The sequence below is a fragment of the Hemiscyllium ocellatum genome, chromosome 43 (genome assembly GCF_020745735.1).
Source record: "Hemiscyllium ocellatum isolate sHemOce1 chromosome 43, sHemOce1.pat.X.cur, whole genome shotgun sequence".
In the NCBI taxonomy this organism is placed as follows: domain Eukaryota; kingdom Metazoa; phylum Chordata; class Chondrichthyes; order Orectolobiformes; family Hemiscylliidae; genus Hemiscyllium; species Hemiscyllium ocellatum.
Genome location: NC_083443.1, coordinates 33,455,918 through 33,469,177, shown reverse-complemented (window position 1 = coordinate 33,469,177; position 13,260 = coordinate 33,455,918). Strand labels below are relative to the sequence as shown.

The 13,260-nt window shown below is 40.9% G+C and overlaps 1 protein-coding gene across 5 annotated transcripts in view; it reads right to left on the bottom strand.

The window, feature by feature from the left end:
• LOC132835099 (cGMP-dependent protein kinase 2) overlaps positions 1 to 13,260 on the bottom strand; it is a 52,729-nt gene that overhangs the window by 22,270 nt on the left and 17,199 nt on the right. For 4 of the 5 annotated variants that reach the window (XM_060854408.1, XM_060854413.1, XM_060854410.1 and 1 more), the window contains 6 exons: positions 12,320 to 12,414; positions 10,830 to 10,898; positions 9,622 to 9,720; positions 6,807 to 6,948; positions 5,953 to 6,089; positions 305 to 394 (listed from right to left, as the gene is read on the bottom strand). In XM_060854408.1, the coding sequence (XP_060710391.1) occupies positions 305 to 394; positions 5,953 to 6,089; positions 6,807 to 6,948; positions 9,622 to 9,720; positions 10,830 to 10,898; positions 12,320 to 12,414 (632 nt within the window). The remainder of the gene's footprint in view (positions 1 to 304; positions 395 to 5,952; positions 6,090 to 6,806; positions 6,949 to 9,621; positions 9,721 to 10,829; positions 10,899 to 12,319; positions 12,415 to 13,260) is intronic. The other variant, XM_060854409.1, reaches the window with a different exon arrangement.

The following is a 13,260-nucleotide window of genomic DNA, read 5'->3' as shown; positions in this document are numbered from 1 at the left end:
AGAGGGGTTTTAATCCAGGGTTTGTCCTCCTAATTTAATCCTTTAAATCTCACTATAGTCCCAGTGAATCTTACAGCACATCAAGGCCGATGTATCCTTCTGGAGATGAAGTGCCCAGAACTCGATATAATGAATCCAAATGGACTCAGATCAGAGCCATCAACAAATGAAGTTTGAATTTCAGCCCCGTGTGTCCCAGTTGCCATCTGCTCATGTCTCAGAGCTTCTCAGATCAGTTTGTGCTGATATACAAGGCATTGCACATGCAATAAAACACGTGAACACGTAAAACGCCTACACTCACATGTCACGGAGAATGCTCCATAGCTCACCTCCCAGACACACCTCCAGGAGCATGTACACGTACTTGGAGTCTCGGAAAGTTCGGTACAATCTACAAGAGACAGCAAGCTCGGGGTCAGGCGATCTCTGTAAGCATATTTTGCAAAAGCCTTACATCAAAACCCAATCTTTCCTCTGTGAGTTACAGCAACTAGTTTCATCCTCTACTGATTAAAGGGAGACAGTGATTTTGAAAAAAATATTCTCTTGTGGGATATGGGCATCGCTGGCTGGACCAGCATTTACTGCCCGTCCCTAGTTGCCCTTGAGAAGGTGTTTGTGACCTGCCTATTTGAACCACTGTAGTCCATGTGCTGTAGGTAGATCCACAGTGCCCTTAGGGAGGGAATTCCAGGATTTTGACCCAGAGACAGTGAAGGAAAAATAGCCCTGAACTAGCATTCCGAAAATCCAGGCTAATGCTCTGGGTACAGAGGGTTAAATTCAAACAAAGTCGCTGATACAATTTAAATTCAATTAATATGATCAGAATATAAAGCTAGCATTCTAAATACTGGACTCAAAATATTAACTATGTTTCTCTCTCTACAGCGGCTGCCAAACCTGCTGAGTTTCTCCAGCATTTTCTGTGCTTTTTAGATCTACAGGACTTTTGCTTTTACTGATTTGCAGCTGGCCTCAGTGAGGTGACCACGAAATGGTCCTTGATTATTGTGAGATTTCTCTGGCCCATTACTATCTTTTAGAAAGGGTATCTGCATTCCTCATCTGATCTGTCCTCCAGACCCTCAGCAACTGGGTTAACCCTGAAAAGGCCCTAACAAACTACCAGGGCAATTAGGGATGAGCAACAAATGCTAGCCTTGCTGATGGAACCTATGTCTCATGAAGGAATAAAGATAAATAGATCCTAACATGTTGTGACCAGGTGAGTGTCGAAAGGATATTTCAGCTTGTGGGAGAATCTAGGTATTTGGTTAAAAATAAGGGGTCACTCATTTAAGACACAGATGAGGAAATATTCTTTCTCTTTCAAAGGGTTATGAATGTTTAGAATTGTTTCCTCTAAAAACAATGGATGCAGAGACTTTAAACCTTTTGAAAGAAGTGGTAGGTACACTCTTCACGACCGAGCAGATGAAAGATTGTTGGATAATGTGTAGAAATGTAGAGTTGAGATTAAAATCAGATCAGCCGTTATCTTATTGAGCAGCAAAGCAAGCACGATGGGCTGAGTGGCCTACTCCTGTTATTGTTCCTTTGTAAAAGCAATTTACTGTGGATGCTTGGAATGTAAAGGAAACACAGAAAGTGCTGGAGAAACTCAGCAGCTCTGTTTTTGAGTGACACTTCTTCAGAGAAGTAGAAACATGAACTCTGTTCCACCGTCCCGCTTTGATGCTGACAGACAAACAAAGGACAATGTGACTGTCAGAAAAGGGAGTCTTTCCCTGCTCCCTCTCCGTCCGCCTTCTCCTTGGATATTGGCTAATTCCTGGAGTTATGGCAGCTCTTGATGAGACTCAGGTCCAAGGGACTGGATCATTGTTCCCTCTTCCTATGTTGCCTCTCCATTTAATCCTCTTCTCTTCAGATGCTCTTTAAAAGCCCGCCCTGTCACCCCTTCCTAATTTGTACTTCACTAGTTTTGCTTCAGTTTCTCCTGTGAAACACTCCAGGCTCTTTCACCATTTTAAAGGATTTTATACAAGGTAAAGATGGCAGAGCCACACCGGCTGAGGTGACGGTGAAGGACTCTCCTTCTCAACCTCTCCCCTCACCTGAGGCACGGTGACCCTCAGGTTAAACCATCACCAGCCATCTCTCTGTAATGAGGGAACAGCCCTAAGGTCTGGTAAGACTATGGCAACTTTACATACCAGGACCATAGGACTACTCTCTCATTAGAGAGAGAGATAACTGGGTGGGGGTTTAACCTGAAGGTTACCATGCCTCAGGTGATGGAGACATTGGGAAGAAGAGTCCTTCATGGTAATACCAGCCAGTGCAGGAACTAAACCCATGCTACTGGCATCACAAATCAGCTGTCCAGCTTTACCAAGGCACTTTGTTGATGCTGTGTGCAGGAAAAGTTGAATTAATTGGACCCTCAGCCAGAACAAATTCCCAACTCCACCAACCTTGTCCAACTCAACAAAACTGATACAATTGTGAATTTGTTCCTATTTCAGTAACAAGGTGAGAAGGCACGAAAAGACACTGTGTCAATATTAATTAGACTCACCAATTTCAGATAAGTGCTTGAGTTCAGTGCTCATCAACAATTACATAGAAACAGAATAGGCCATTCAGCCCATTAGCCTGACCAAATTCAGTCATCGCCTCAGTGCCATTTTCCTGCTCTAGCTCTGCATCTGTTGATGTCATTAGCCTCCACAAACCTCTCAATTTCTGTCTTGAACACATTCAATGATTGGGCTTTGACAGTCCTCCAAAGATTTGCCATGATCTTAGTTAAGAAATTCCTCCTCATCTCAATCTTAAATAGCCTTCCTCTTATCCTGAGATTATGACTCCTGGTTGTAGTCTAACTAGCCATGGGAAAACATTGCATCCATGTACACCCTGTCACATCCTGTAAGAATTCTGTAAGTCTCCCTGAGGTCACCTCTCATTCCACTTTATCCAGTATAACGCACTGCTCCTTTGTCAAGTGACTTTACCTGATGAAGGAGTAATGTTCCAAAAGCTTGTGATTTCAAGTAAACCTGTTGGATTATAACCTGGTGTCATGTGACTTCTGACTTTGTCCACTCCAGTCCAACACTGGCACCTCCCCAATATTGATGGAAATCAGATAACATTCCAAACCTATACAACTCCACGACTGTGGTGAACATGTGAAAGCATCACCAATGCACATTTCCATCCACATGATTTGTTCACATTGAAAAACTATGCACAAAAACATTTTTTTTTTCTGATTAAAACATTGCCAGATAACTGAAACACCTATTATGGATTGATACAGTGCAACTCTAAATCCATCAATAGGCACTAACAACACACTTTGTAGCAAAGTCTTTTAGATTTAAATTATTCTGAAATATTCTTGAGGCAGCTGCAACAGACAGTTTTGTCATCTGCCACACAATCCAATGAAAATCAATTTATTTTTCCTGGGCCACTTGGACAGACCATTCATATCCAACAGAAATTCTTGGATTTTTGATGACATCTGAAAATGACATGCTCCAATTTTTTTTTTTAAATTTAAACAGCGGTCATCTTAATAACACCACTCAGACGGAGGTTGAAGCACGATCCCAGTCAGAAAGTGACTGTCATCATTTTGATCACTAAAACATTAAAACACGTTAATCAGGGAGGAGGGGTAATGAGTTAATTTCAGGGTTTTACCAAAACCAAAGTGTGGGTTGGAAGAGAAGGGCAGGGGAAAAACAATGAGTTTTTAAAAGTCTTACACTGAACTGGGCAATTCTGAAATGTCATGAACCGTGAACTTACTGACAAGAATCATTCGTCTGGCAAATTCACAGCTGTCCTTCTTCCAATCAAATACAGCAAATCAAACATTCTGGATTGAAAATTTAATGGGATGAATATTTTGCTGAAAAGTGGGTGGGTCAGTCACTAGCGCTGCTGCCTCACAGCGCCAAGGACTTGAGTTCAATTCCAGCCTTGGGTGACTGTCTGTGTGGGGTTAGCATGTCCTCCCTGTGTCTGCATGGGTTTCTGATTTCCTCCCAATGTGCAAGTTGCCTAGATTCACCATGGTAAATGCAAGGCTACGGGTGTTTGGCTGGGATGCTGTTTGGAGGGTTGATGGGCAGGAGGCTGGAAGAACACAGCAGGCCAGGCAGCATCAGGAGGTGGAGAAGTTTATGTTTCACATGTAAATGTCCACCTCCTGATGCTGCCTGGCCTGCTGTGTTCTTCCAGCCTCCTGCCTGCCTACTTTGGATTCCAGCACCTGCAGGTATTTTTTGTCTCTAACCAAGTTTGGGGGATTGATGCAGACTTGATGGGCCAAATGGCCTCTGTTCATTTTGCAAGCTGAACCCTGAGCTTCTAATAAACCATTATTTTAAACAGGGGAGAAAATAGCCTAGTGGTAATATCACTAAAAACTATTAGTCTAGAAGCTCAGTTAATGTTCTGGGGGCCTGGTTTCAAATCCTGCTACAGCAGATGGTAGAATTTGAATTCAATAAAAGATACTGGAGTTAAGGTTCTAACAATGACCACAAATCTGTTGTTGGAAAATCCAAGCTGGTTCACTAATGTCCTTTAAAGAAGGAAACTGCCAACTAACCTGGTCTGGTCTCCATGTGACTCCATACCCACAGCAATGTGGGTGACTCTTAACTGCCCTCTGGGCAATTAGGGATGGGCAATAAACGCTGGCCCAGTCAGTGAAGCCTATATCCCATGAATGAATGAATTAAAAAAAACTCATCTTTTCCTGTTTAATGACCATCTCTTTATGCCTTACACCAACATTTTATTTTGATATTTAAACACTCCTCCCACTAACCTTATCACAGATTCTCCCTTTTTGTTTCAATTTCCCCATTCTTGCTTTTTCTGCCTCTGAACTTGCTTAAAACCTGTCAGTCAGAACTTTCCCAGCTCTGACACAAAGTAATTGAAAGTAACATTGACTCTGTTTCTCCACAGACACAGCCCAACCAAATGGAAAATTGGGAAATTTACAAATACTGTGTAATTGATTCCGACTTGTTTATTTAATGCAGTGACCAAACAATAATTGATCTATATCGCAGCAAACATCTGGATATGACTCAGTCTCAGTCACTAGTAAAACATGTCCATAACTGGAAGAATTTATATCAAACTTAAACAGATTTAAACAAACTTGCACACAGAAACACACCTACGTATAAACATGCGCCTACATATAGACATGTCTACATGTAGACAGGTACTCATATTGGTTTAAGGTGGGAGGGGAAATATTTAATAGGGATCTAAGGGGCAACCTTTTCATGCAAAAGGTGGTGTGTGTATGGAATGAGCTGCCAGAGGTATGATTCCAACATTTAAAAGGCATCTGGATGGGTATATGAATAGAGAATATGAATAGGGATATGGGCCAAATGCTGGGACTAGATTAATCTCAGGTATCTGGTTGGCATAAATGAGTTGCACTGTAAGGTCTATTTCTGTGCTGTAAAACTCTATGACTTTATCTTCACATAGACACACATTTGCAAATAGACAGACAAATATAGAACACGTCTTTATATAGGTACACACTTACCTTTAGACACATAGTTGCATATGGGCGCATACTCCCATATAAAGACACCTGGCATTTATTTCTTGTCCCTAATTACCCAAAGGGTGAGTTAGAATCAACCACATTGCTATGGGTCTGGAATCACATGAGGTAAGGATGGCAGATTTCCTTCCCTAAAGGACATTAGTGAACCAGATGGTTTTTACAAGAATTGACAATGGCCTTATGGTCACCATTAAAATAGTCTCTTAACTCAAGAATTAAAAAAAAGAATTCAAATCTCACCATCTGCCATGGCAGGATTCAAATTATATGTGCAGGAGTTTAATCTGGGGTTCTGGATTACTAACTCCAATAACATTACCACTACGGCACCATCTCCCTCTGAATACAGCTTTACCTACCTCACAATGAATGGGGATTTGGTCTGGAGCAGGATATTCTTTTCCGAATACACGTGCTCTTGTTGTCGAGTCTCTACAACGTGTTTCTTTTTAATGCATTTCAAGGCAAATGTGGTGTCTTCATTCTTCAGTTTCACCTGCAGTTACCAAAATACATTGCAACACAATGTAACGGTCAGGATTGTAAGTGAGGCAAAGCAGTGGCTTGTGATTTTCTTTGTTCAACAAGCACATGCTACGTTAGTAAACATCCCACCATAATTATACCCAATTACACCTTACATTAGAAATCAACAGGCAGCTAAATGCAAGTTCAAACAAAACGTCACACTGAGGATCAATGACAGACAAGCTATGTTGGTTAACAGAGGAAGGTTGTTCAATGTTCATGTAATGAGTGAATTGAGTAATAAATTCCACAATTAACTATATCAAAACATTGCCTGAAATAACAAAAAATGGTGAATAGTTTCCTTACAGTTATCAAAAATCCAAATAAAGGAATAAGAAATTTGAATATGAGCCTTTCTTTAAATTAAGACAGGGTGCCTGTTAATGGAAAAATATATCATGGATTTTAAAACTGAGATGATGGTGTATGACTCATATATGGGGACGCAGTACAATAATGCATTGTTTTCCCTTAATTATAAATTTCTCTTATAACCTTGCCTGTCAGGCTGAGTAATGGTGTTTACAACAAATTTCTATTTATTCATTAACACCTCAGAGCTTTATTTCGGAAAGAGGCCTTTCAGCCTATACTGCTCATCAAACATCCATTCCCCATTATTATGGGTCATTGTCCATCCCTCCCTAATGTCCCACATTACCTTTCTCCCAGTCTCACTTACCAGCTCCACACGCCCAAAGCCTCCCATGCCCAGAGTGGCAACGATGTCAAAGTTTTTGAAAGGGCAGGAACTGGAGAACTTGGCAACTTTTTCCCGGAGCTGCAAGGTCTCCTTGCACTCAGAGGCAGCAAATGTAAGAGGCCTGGGGGGGTGGAGTTGGAGGAATGGGCAGTGGGGGGGAGCAGGAATAAAAAGAGTTTGATTAACACTCAACAACAGAAATGTGAGGGAACTAAAGAACCAATGGGCACTGTGAACTTTGGAATGCAGAGCAGTCAACATCAATTGCTACATCAGACATTAGATACTATCCACAGCAACCTGTCTGTACAAACCAGCAACCAGCAAAAATTATGAAAAGTTATTATCTCTACAGGTCAGAAAATAAATATCTTCTGTCCTACTTACAGCAAATGGAATATACTACTTCAAGTAGGCAGCTCCTCACCACCCTCTTAAGGGCAATTGAGGACAGATAATAAATGCTGCCCCAGCCAATGAATGAATAAGAAATTAACTCTGCTTGCTTACAGTTTTCAAAGGATTATTCAGAGCAAGTGTAAATGCTTCATTAACATTTTCTGTTATATTAAACATAAACTATACCAGTATTCGTAGTTGAAAATTATTTAACAAAAGAAAACTTGCTTAATTCTCAGATCGGAAAACCTTATGAGATTTCTTAAAATGGAAAAACCTTCTCTGATACAGGAACTAAAACAAAATCAGTGTTTTTGCCTGCTCCATTTTTCGGTGTGATTCTGGTTAATCTCTGCTTGAACTCCTGCCCACTCCCCAGATCCCCAGATTCCTGCAAGACTAAAGCTATGTCTATCCCAGCCTTAAAGATGTTCAATGATAGAGTAAGCACAAACCTTTCAAAGGCTCATCACTCTTTGATCTCAGTCCGAAATTATCATGTCCTATCCTGACACTATGCAGTGTGCTTTAGATTCCCCAAGCAAAGAGTAATGATTTCTGAGTATTGAACCTGTCAATCTCTATCAGAATCTGGACATGGTAATGTTTTTAAAAAGCTTTTGGAGAGAAGGGGTGAGATTTTCTGGAACGATTGGAACCAGGCAAGTCTCCTTGACTACGAGATCCTTGATTAGAATTGTTCACCTGGGCCAATCAGGAAGCCATGGCTGACCAATAATAAAAGGAGATTTTCACACAGCATTGCCCTTTGATGTGAAGGGCACTGCTCGTCACAGGCCACTCGGGTGTTTTCCTACTTTTCCTGGTGGTGGAAATTAAATAAAGATTTGTGCACTTATGTCTCTCACTGTGTCTCACAACTACACACACACACACACACACACCATGGGTGCTGGGAAAAAAATAAGCACTACCGCAGTTAGGCGGTAGTGTAGGGGTTAATTTAAAAAAAAAGGAAAAAAAAAATATACAACCAGGAGAGGACTGAAAAGAAAAAAAAAAAGGAAAAAAAAAATAAAAGGAGATTTTCACACAGCATTGCCCTTTGATGTGAAGGGCACTGCTCGTCACAGGCCACTCGGGTGTTTTCCTATTTTCCTGGTGGTGGAAATTGAATAAAGATTTGTACACTTTGTGTCTTTCACTGTGTCTCACACCTGCACACACACACACACACACCATGGGTGCTGTGGGAAAAATAAACACTACTGCAGTTAGGCGGTAGTGTGGGGTTAATTATAAAAAAAAATTTAAAAAAGGAGATTTTCACACAGCATTGCCCTTTGATGTGAAGGGAACTGCTTGTCACTGGCCACTCGGAAGTTTCCTTTCTTCCTGGCGGTGGAAATTTGAATAAAGATTCATGCACCTTGTGCCTTTCACAAAAAGAAGAAGAAAAAAAGAAAAGAAAAAATAAATAAAATTAAATGAGATTTAGCCAGAAGGTGCGTAGGGGCGGGCTGCCTTAGAGTGACTGGAAGATGGGAGGGATGGGGACGTGGGGGAACCTGTTGGGTTTCTGGGGGTCTGTACTGTATGCACTGTTTTTTTATGTAATTGAACTGTCTTGTATGTACAAATGTCACTGTTACTGTTTTGTGATGATTGAAACTGGGATTTGAGGTGTGTCCTCATTTCCCTGAAAGCCAGTTGAGCGGTGGGGTTTAGGGCCTGGCTTTGCTGCCCCTCTCCCCTGTAAAATTGCTGTGTCTCTGTATACAGCTGTTAATTTTCATTGTATTGTAAACTGTGAATTGTTTAATAAAATTTAAAAAACAAGATTTAAAATTTAAGCACTACCACTGAGAAAAAAAAGGCGTGTCCGGGTTCTGCTCACTCCAAGAGCTGGCTCTGAGGGAGCTGGATTGGTATCATGGACTAAAGAAAAAGAGGTTTAGAATCTCTTCAGTTCAGGGGAGTGACACTGTGCAGTTATTTCACTTGCATTGATATTGTGGGGTTTTAATGGAATAAAGTCAGGACACCATGGAGAGGTCCCGTGCATGTCTTCAAATAGTGCACCCAAGGTCCTTCTCTTGCACCTGTGAGTAAACCAAGCTTCAGTTTTACATTTCGAATGAACAACGGCACCTCTGAGAGTGCATCACTCACTCACTCACTCACTCCTGCACTGCAGTGTCCAGCCTGCAATTAGTGTTTAATCCTGTAGAGTGGGACTTGAACCCACAGCCTTGGGACTGGAGTGCTGCCCACTGTGAGGTACAGCTGCGTCTATATTTGGGTTGTAAATTCACAAAACCCACGTACAAGATCTGACTTAAAAATGACTGTTTTAAACCAGCAAAGCTCTGTCTCAACCAGGCCATCACAGTGGTACAATGTGAAATAGTTCACAAATTCAGAGAATACTGACGTTGCATTTCTGTTCTTATCGCTGCGGGACAACTGTTCCACGTATTCCTTCAGGTAGCTCTGCAACTCCTCATAGGTACCAACCGTCTGGTTAAAGATGCTAGGGACATAATTTTAAACATGTTTAAATGTGCATTTTTTAAAAAAGGCAAATCTAGTTATGTTCTGTCATGAAATGACAACAAAGTTGAGTAACAATTTTCCAGTTGAAGGATATTATAATTCACATGTGGAAAAACCATTCTCAATGTTGTTCTTGTGGACCACATTATGAAATATTAACGATAACAGCTGAAACCTTTCTGTCACAGAGACCTCTGGTGATCTTGCTTCATGGGAACAGAATTGCCACTCCTCCCACTCACTGTTGGAAAGTAGTGTAAAAGGTTGATGTTCTCGTAATTATACTTGACACATTCCAGTGTAAATATATGTTCAAAAGCATCATAATTGTTAGAAAACGGAAGGGAGAGATGGAAAGTTTAAGATTGAAAACTTATTTAATTTGTTGACTAGAAACAAATTTCAACCTTCATTATGTCAAACTAATTGTAATTAGAAAGTTAGCTGAAGATGATTCTGTGTTATTAAATGTCACACAACACCAGGTCATAGTCCAACAGGTTTATGTGGAAGCGTAAGCTTTTGGAGCGCTGCTCCTTCATCAGGGAGCTAGATTCCTGGATCAGTCATGATCGCACTCAAATTGTTTTTCTGGTATCAACAACTCTCTATTCATTCCACTACTTGGCTATTTATCAATGTAAATTGTGAATGATTAACACTCTTATATTTAATCGCTGGACATTTCATTTGAGAATAAGCATCTTGAAATGAAACCTGGGCAGAGCAGGATATTTAATTGAGATGTTTGAAATGATTAGGAGTGTTTATTGAGAGGGAGAAACTGTGTTCACGAGCAGGAGGGTCAGTGCCCTGAAATTACAGCTTTAAGTAAATGAACCAGGAGTTGATGAAGAGAAATGTTTATACAAAGTGAATTGTCATGATCTGGAAGGCAGTGGCTGAAAGGGCAATGGAACAAGATTCAACAGAAAAGTTTCAAAAGGAATTCAGAAAGACATAACACAGGGACATGGGCTGAATAGTCTATAAGATTCTATCAAAGATAAAACGATAAAGCATCCAAATTCCTCCAAACCCAATAGATTATTTTGGTGGAGTGTTCATCTTTGAGGTGAAACTTACTCACGATCTATGACCAAGCACTGGGTATCATCTTCATCTGCGATGATATTTGCAGAACGAAGATCCTCACTGTGTGAAGAAAGAAAAAGTTATAAATTCTGAAAAAAAATCAGATTAGGGCAAAATCATTCTTTCCTTTGACTGTCCTCTCTTTCAGAGTTAAAATATTATCTTACTAAATTAAACTCATTACAATTCACAGGTTGTCGAGTTTAAAGAACATTATTTTATACATATGTGATATGGCAGTCAGCAATTTACACTCAGTAACTAATCCAAAAAAAGTATTCAGAGTGGAAAAATATCGCAGCTACTTCACTGTCACTAGGTTAAAATCCTGGAATTCTCTCACTAAGGGCACTGTGAGTCAAGAAGTTCAAGAAGGCAGCTCCCCACCACCTTCTCAAGGGCAACAAAGGATGGGCAATAAATGTTGGCCCTGCCAGCAGCACCCACATCCCATGACTGAATAAAATAAAACTGTTTGCCAATCCCAATCTTGCATGCACTCACTTCAGACAGAAATGAAACTTTGTCATTCTTGACTAACACCTGATGCAGTTTCAGATAATTTGCAATTCTGCACTACTTAATTCAAGATATTTCATTTTTTGTTAATTAGAAATAACTCTTCACATTAATATCTGTAGTTAATCATGTATTGCTGACAAAATACTTTTAGTTGAAGATTTTCATATTGTATTCATCAGGACATTTTTCACAAAAAATACAAATTCAAGTAGCAAACCCTCATGGACAGCATGGTAGCTCAGTGGTTAGCACTGCTGCCTCACAGCATCAGGGACCTGGGTTTGATTCCCACCTTATCTGTGGGAGTTTGCACATTCTCCCTGCATCTGTGTGGGTTTTCTCTCGGTGCTCTGGTTTCCTCCCTATAATGCAAAGACGTGCAGGTGAGGTGAATTGGCCATGCTAAATTACACGTAGTGTTAGGTACATTAGCCAGGGGTAAGTATAGGGGAATGGGTCTGGGTGGGTTCCTCACTAGAGCGTTGGTGTGGACTTGCTGGGCTGAATGGCCTGTTTCCATACTATAGGGAATCTAACTTATTCTGCAAGAGTGACATTCTGGTCAAAATGAATGACCAGTACAGTATTTTCCAAATTTTGTTTTGACTGGGTTTTCTCTCTGTGAAGGTTTTTGTGTTTCCCATAATTGATACAAGAAACTCAATGTTAAAATATATTTCGGAATGCTTTATTCACTGAATCAAAATCCTGGAACTCCCTCCCTAACAGCATTGGGAGAGTCTCTATACTCTGCAGCAGTTCAAGAGGGCTACTCACTGACACTTTCTCTAGGACAACTAGGTACAGGCAATAACTACTGAAGCAGTCAGCAATGCCTTAGTCCCATGAATAAATTAATTTAAAAATCACAAAGGCCTTTCACTGATTAAATGTGACATTTGCAATCTGCCTTCTTCTTCTTTAACTCCTGTCATTTAGTGTGCTTCACAATCCTGTACCTAATTAATGCTTTCTCCCCAAAGTATTCTCCCAGTCCTAATGTCTTGATTTCTTGTGGGTCTTCATCTCCTTCCCTGGTCTGTGTCACACGGACCTGTACCAGATCGACAAACTACATCAATTCTTTCACTGTTAAAACACAGATAGGGACAATGTCACATATTACAAGAAATTGCATAATCAGAACAATTTATCACATCCCTAAGACAGCGTGACACTTCCCATCCAAAGGATTTCTGCTCACTGTTACATTTACGCACATCACAGCTGATCATACACAGAGAGATTGCTTCGAGAAAAGGCAGTTAAATGAATAAAAAAGTCAATCTGTTTATTTGGGAGGCTTAATGTTAGGGAGGAGTGTCTACCAGGTCTTGTGTGGAGTAAGTGGACTGACCTGAGGACTCACCATGATGCACTTACTTGGTCGACTTAGAAGGACAAACAATGATGGACCAGACTCCTGACCCCTGACCAATATCTATGCAATTCTCGACCATTTTCCCACAGCTCCCTGGACTGGTTGCCCACAGGCTGACTGTAGTCTAGATTAGAGTGGTGCTGGAAAAGTACAGCAGTTCAGGCAGCATCCGAGGAGCAGGAAAATCGATATTTTGGGCAAAAGCCCTTTACCACAGGCTGACCGGTCCATGCCCCTTATTTTTTCACCCTCTGACTGAAGGGTCTCTCCCTGACTTGACTGATGACTACACCCCCCTTAGACATTGAGACACGCACAGTGCCTGCATAGCTGGCACATGCTGTAGGCGTGGAATTAGTGTGGCACAGTCCTGCTCTGACCTCCAGGTCAGAAATTCTCAGCATCTGGTCTCTATCCGGCAGCTGAGAGAATGGGAAACTGCAAATTACTGAGGTAAGATCCCAAAGATGTAAACATCGAAGCAGGAATAGACCTTTCAGCCCCTCAAATCTATCCCAC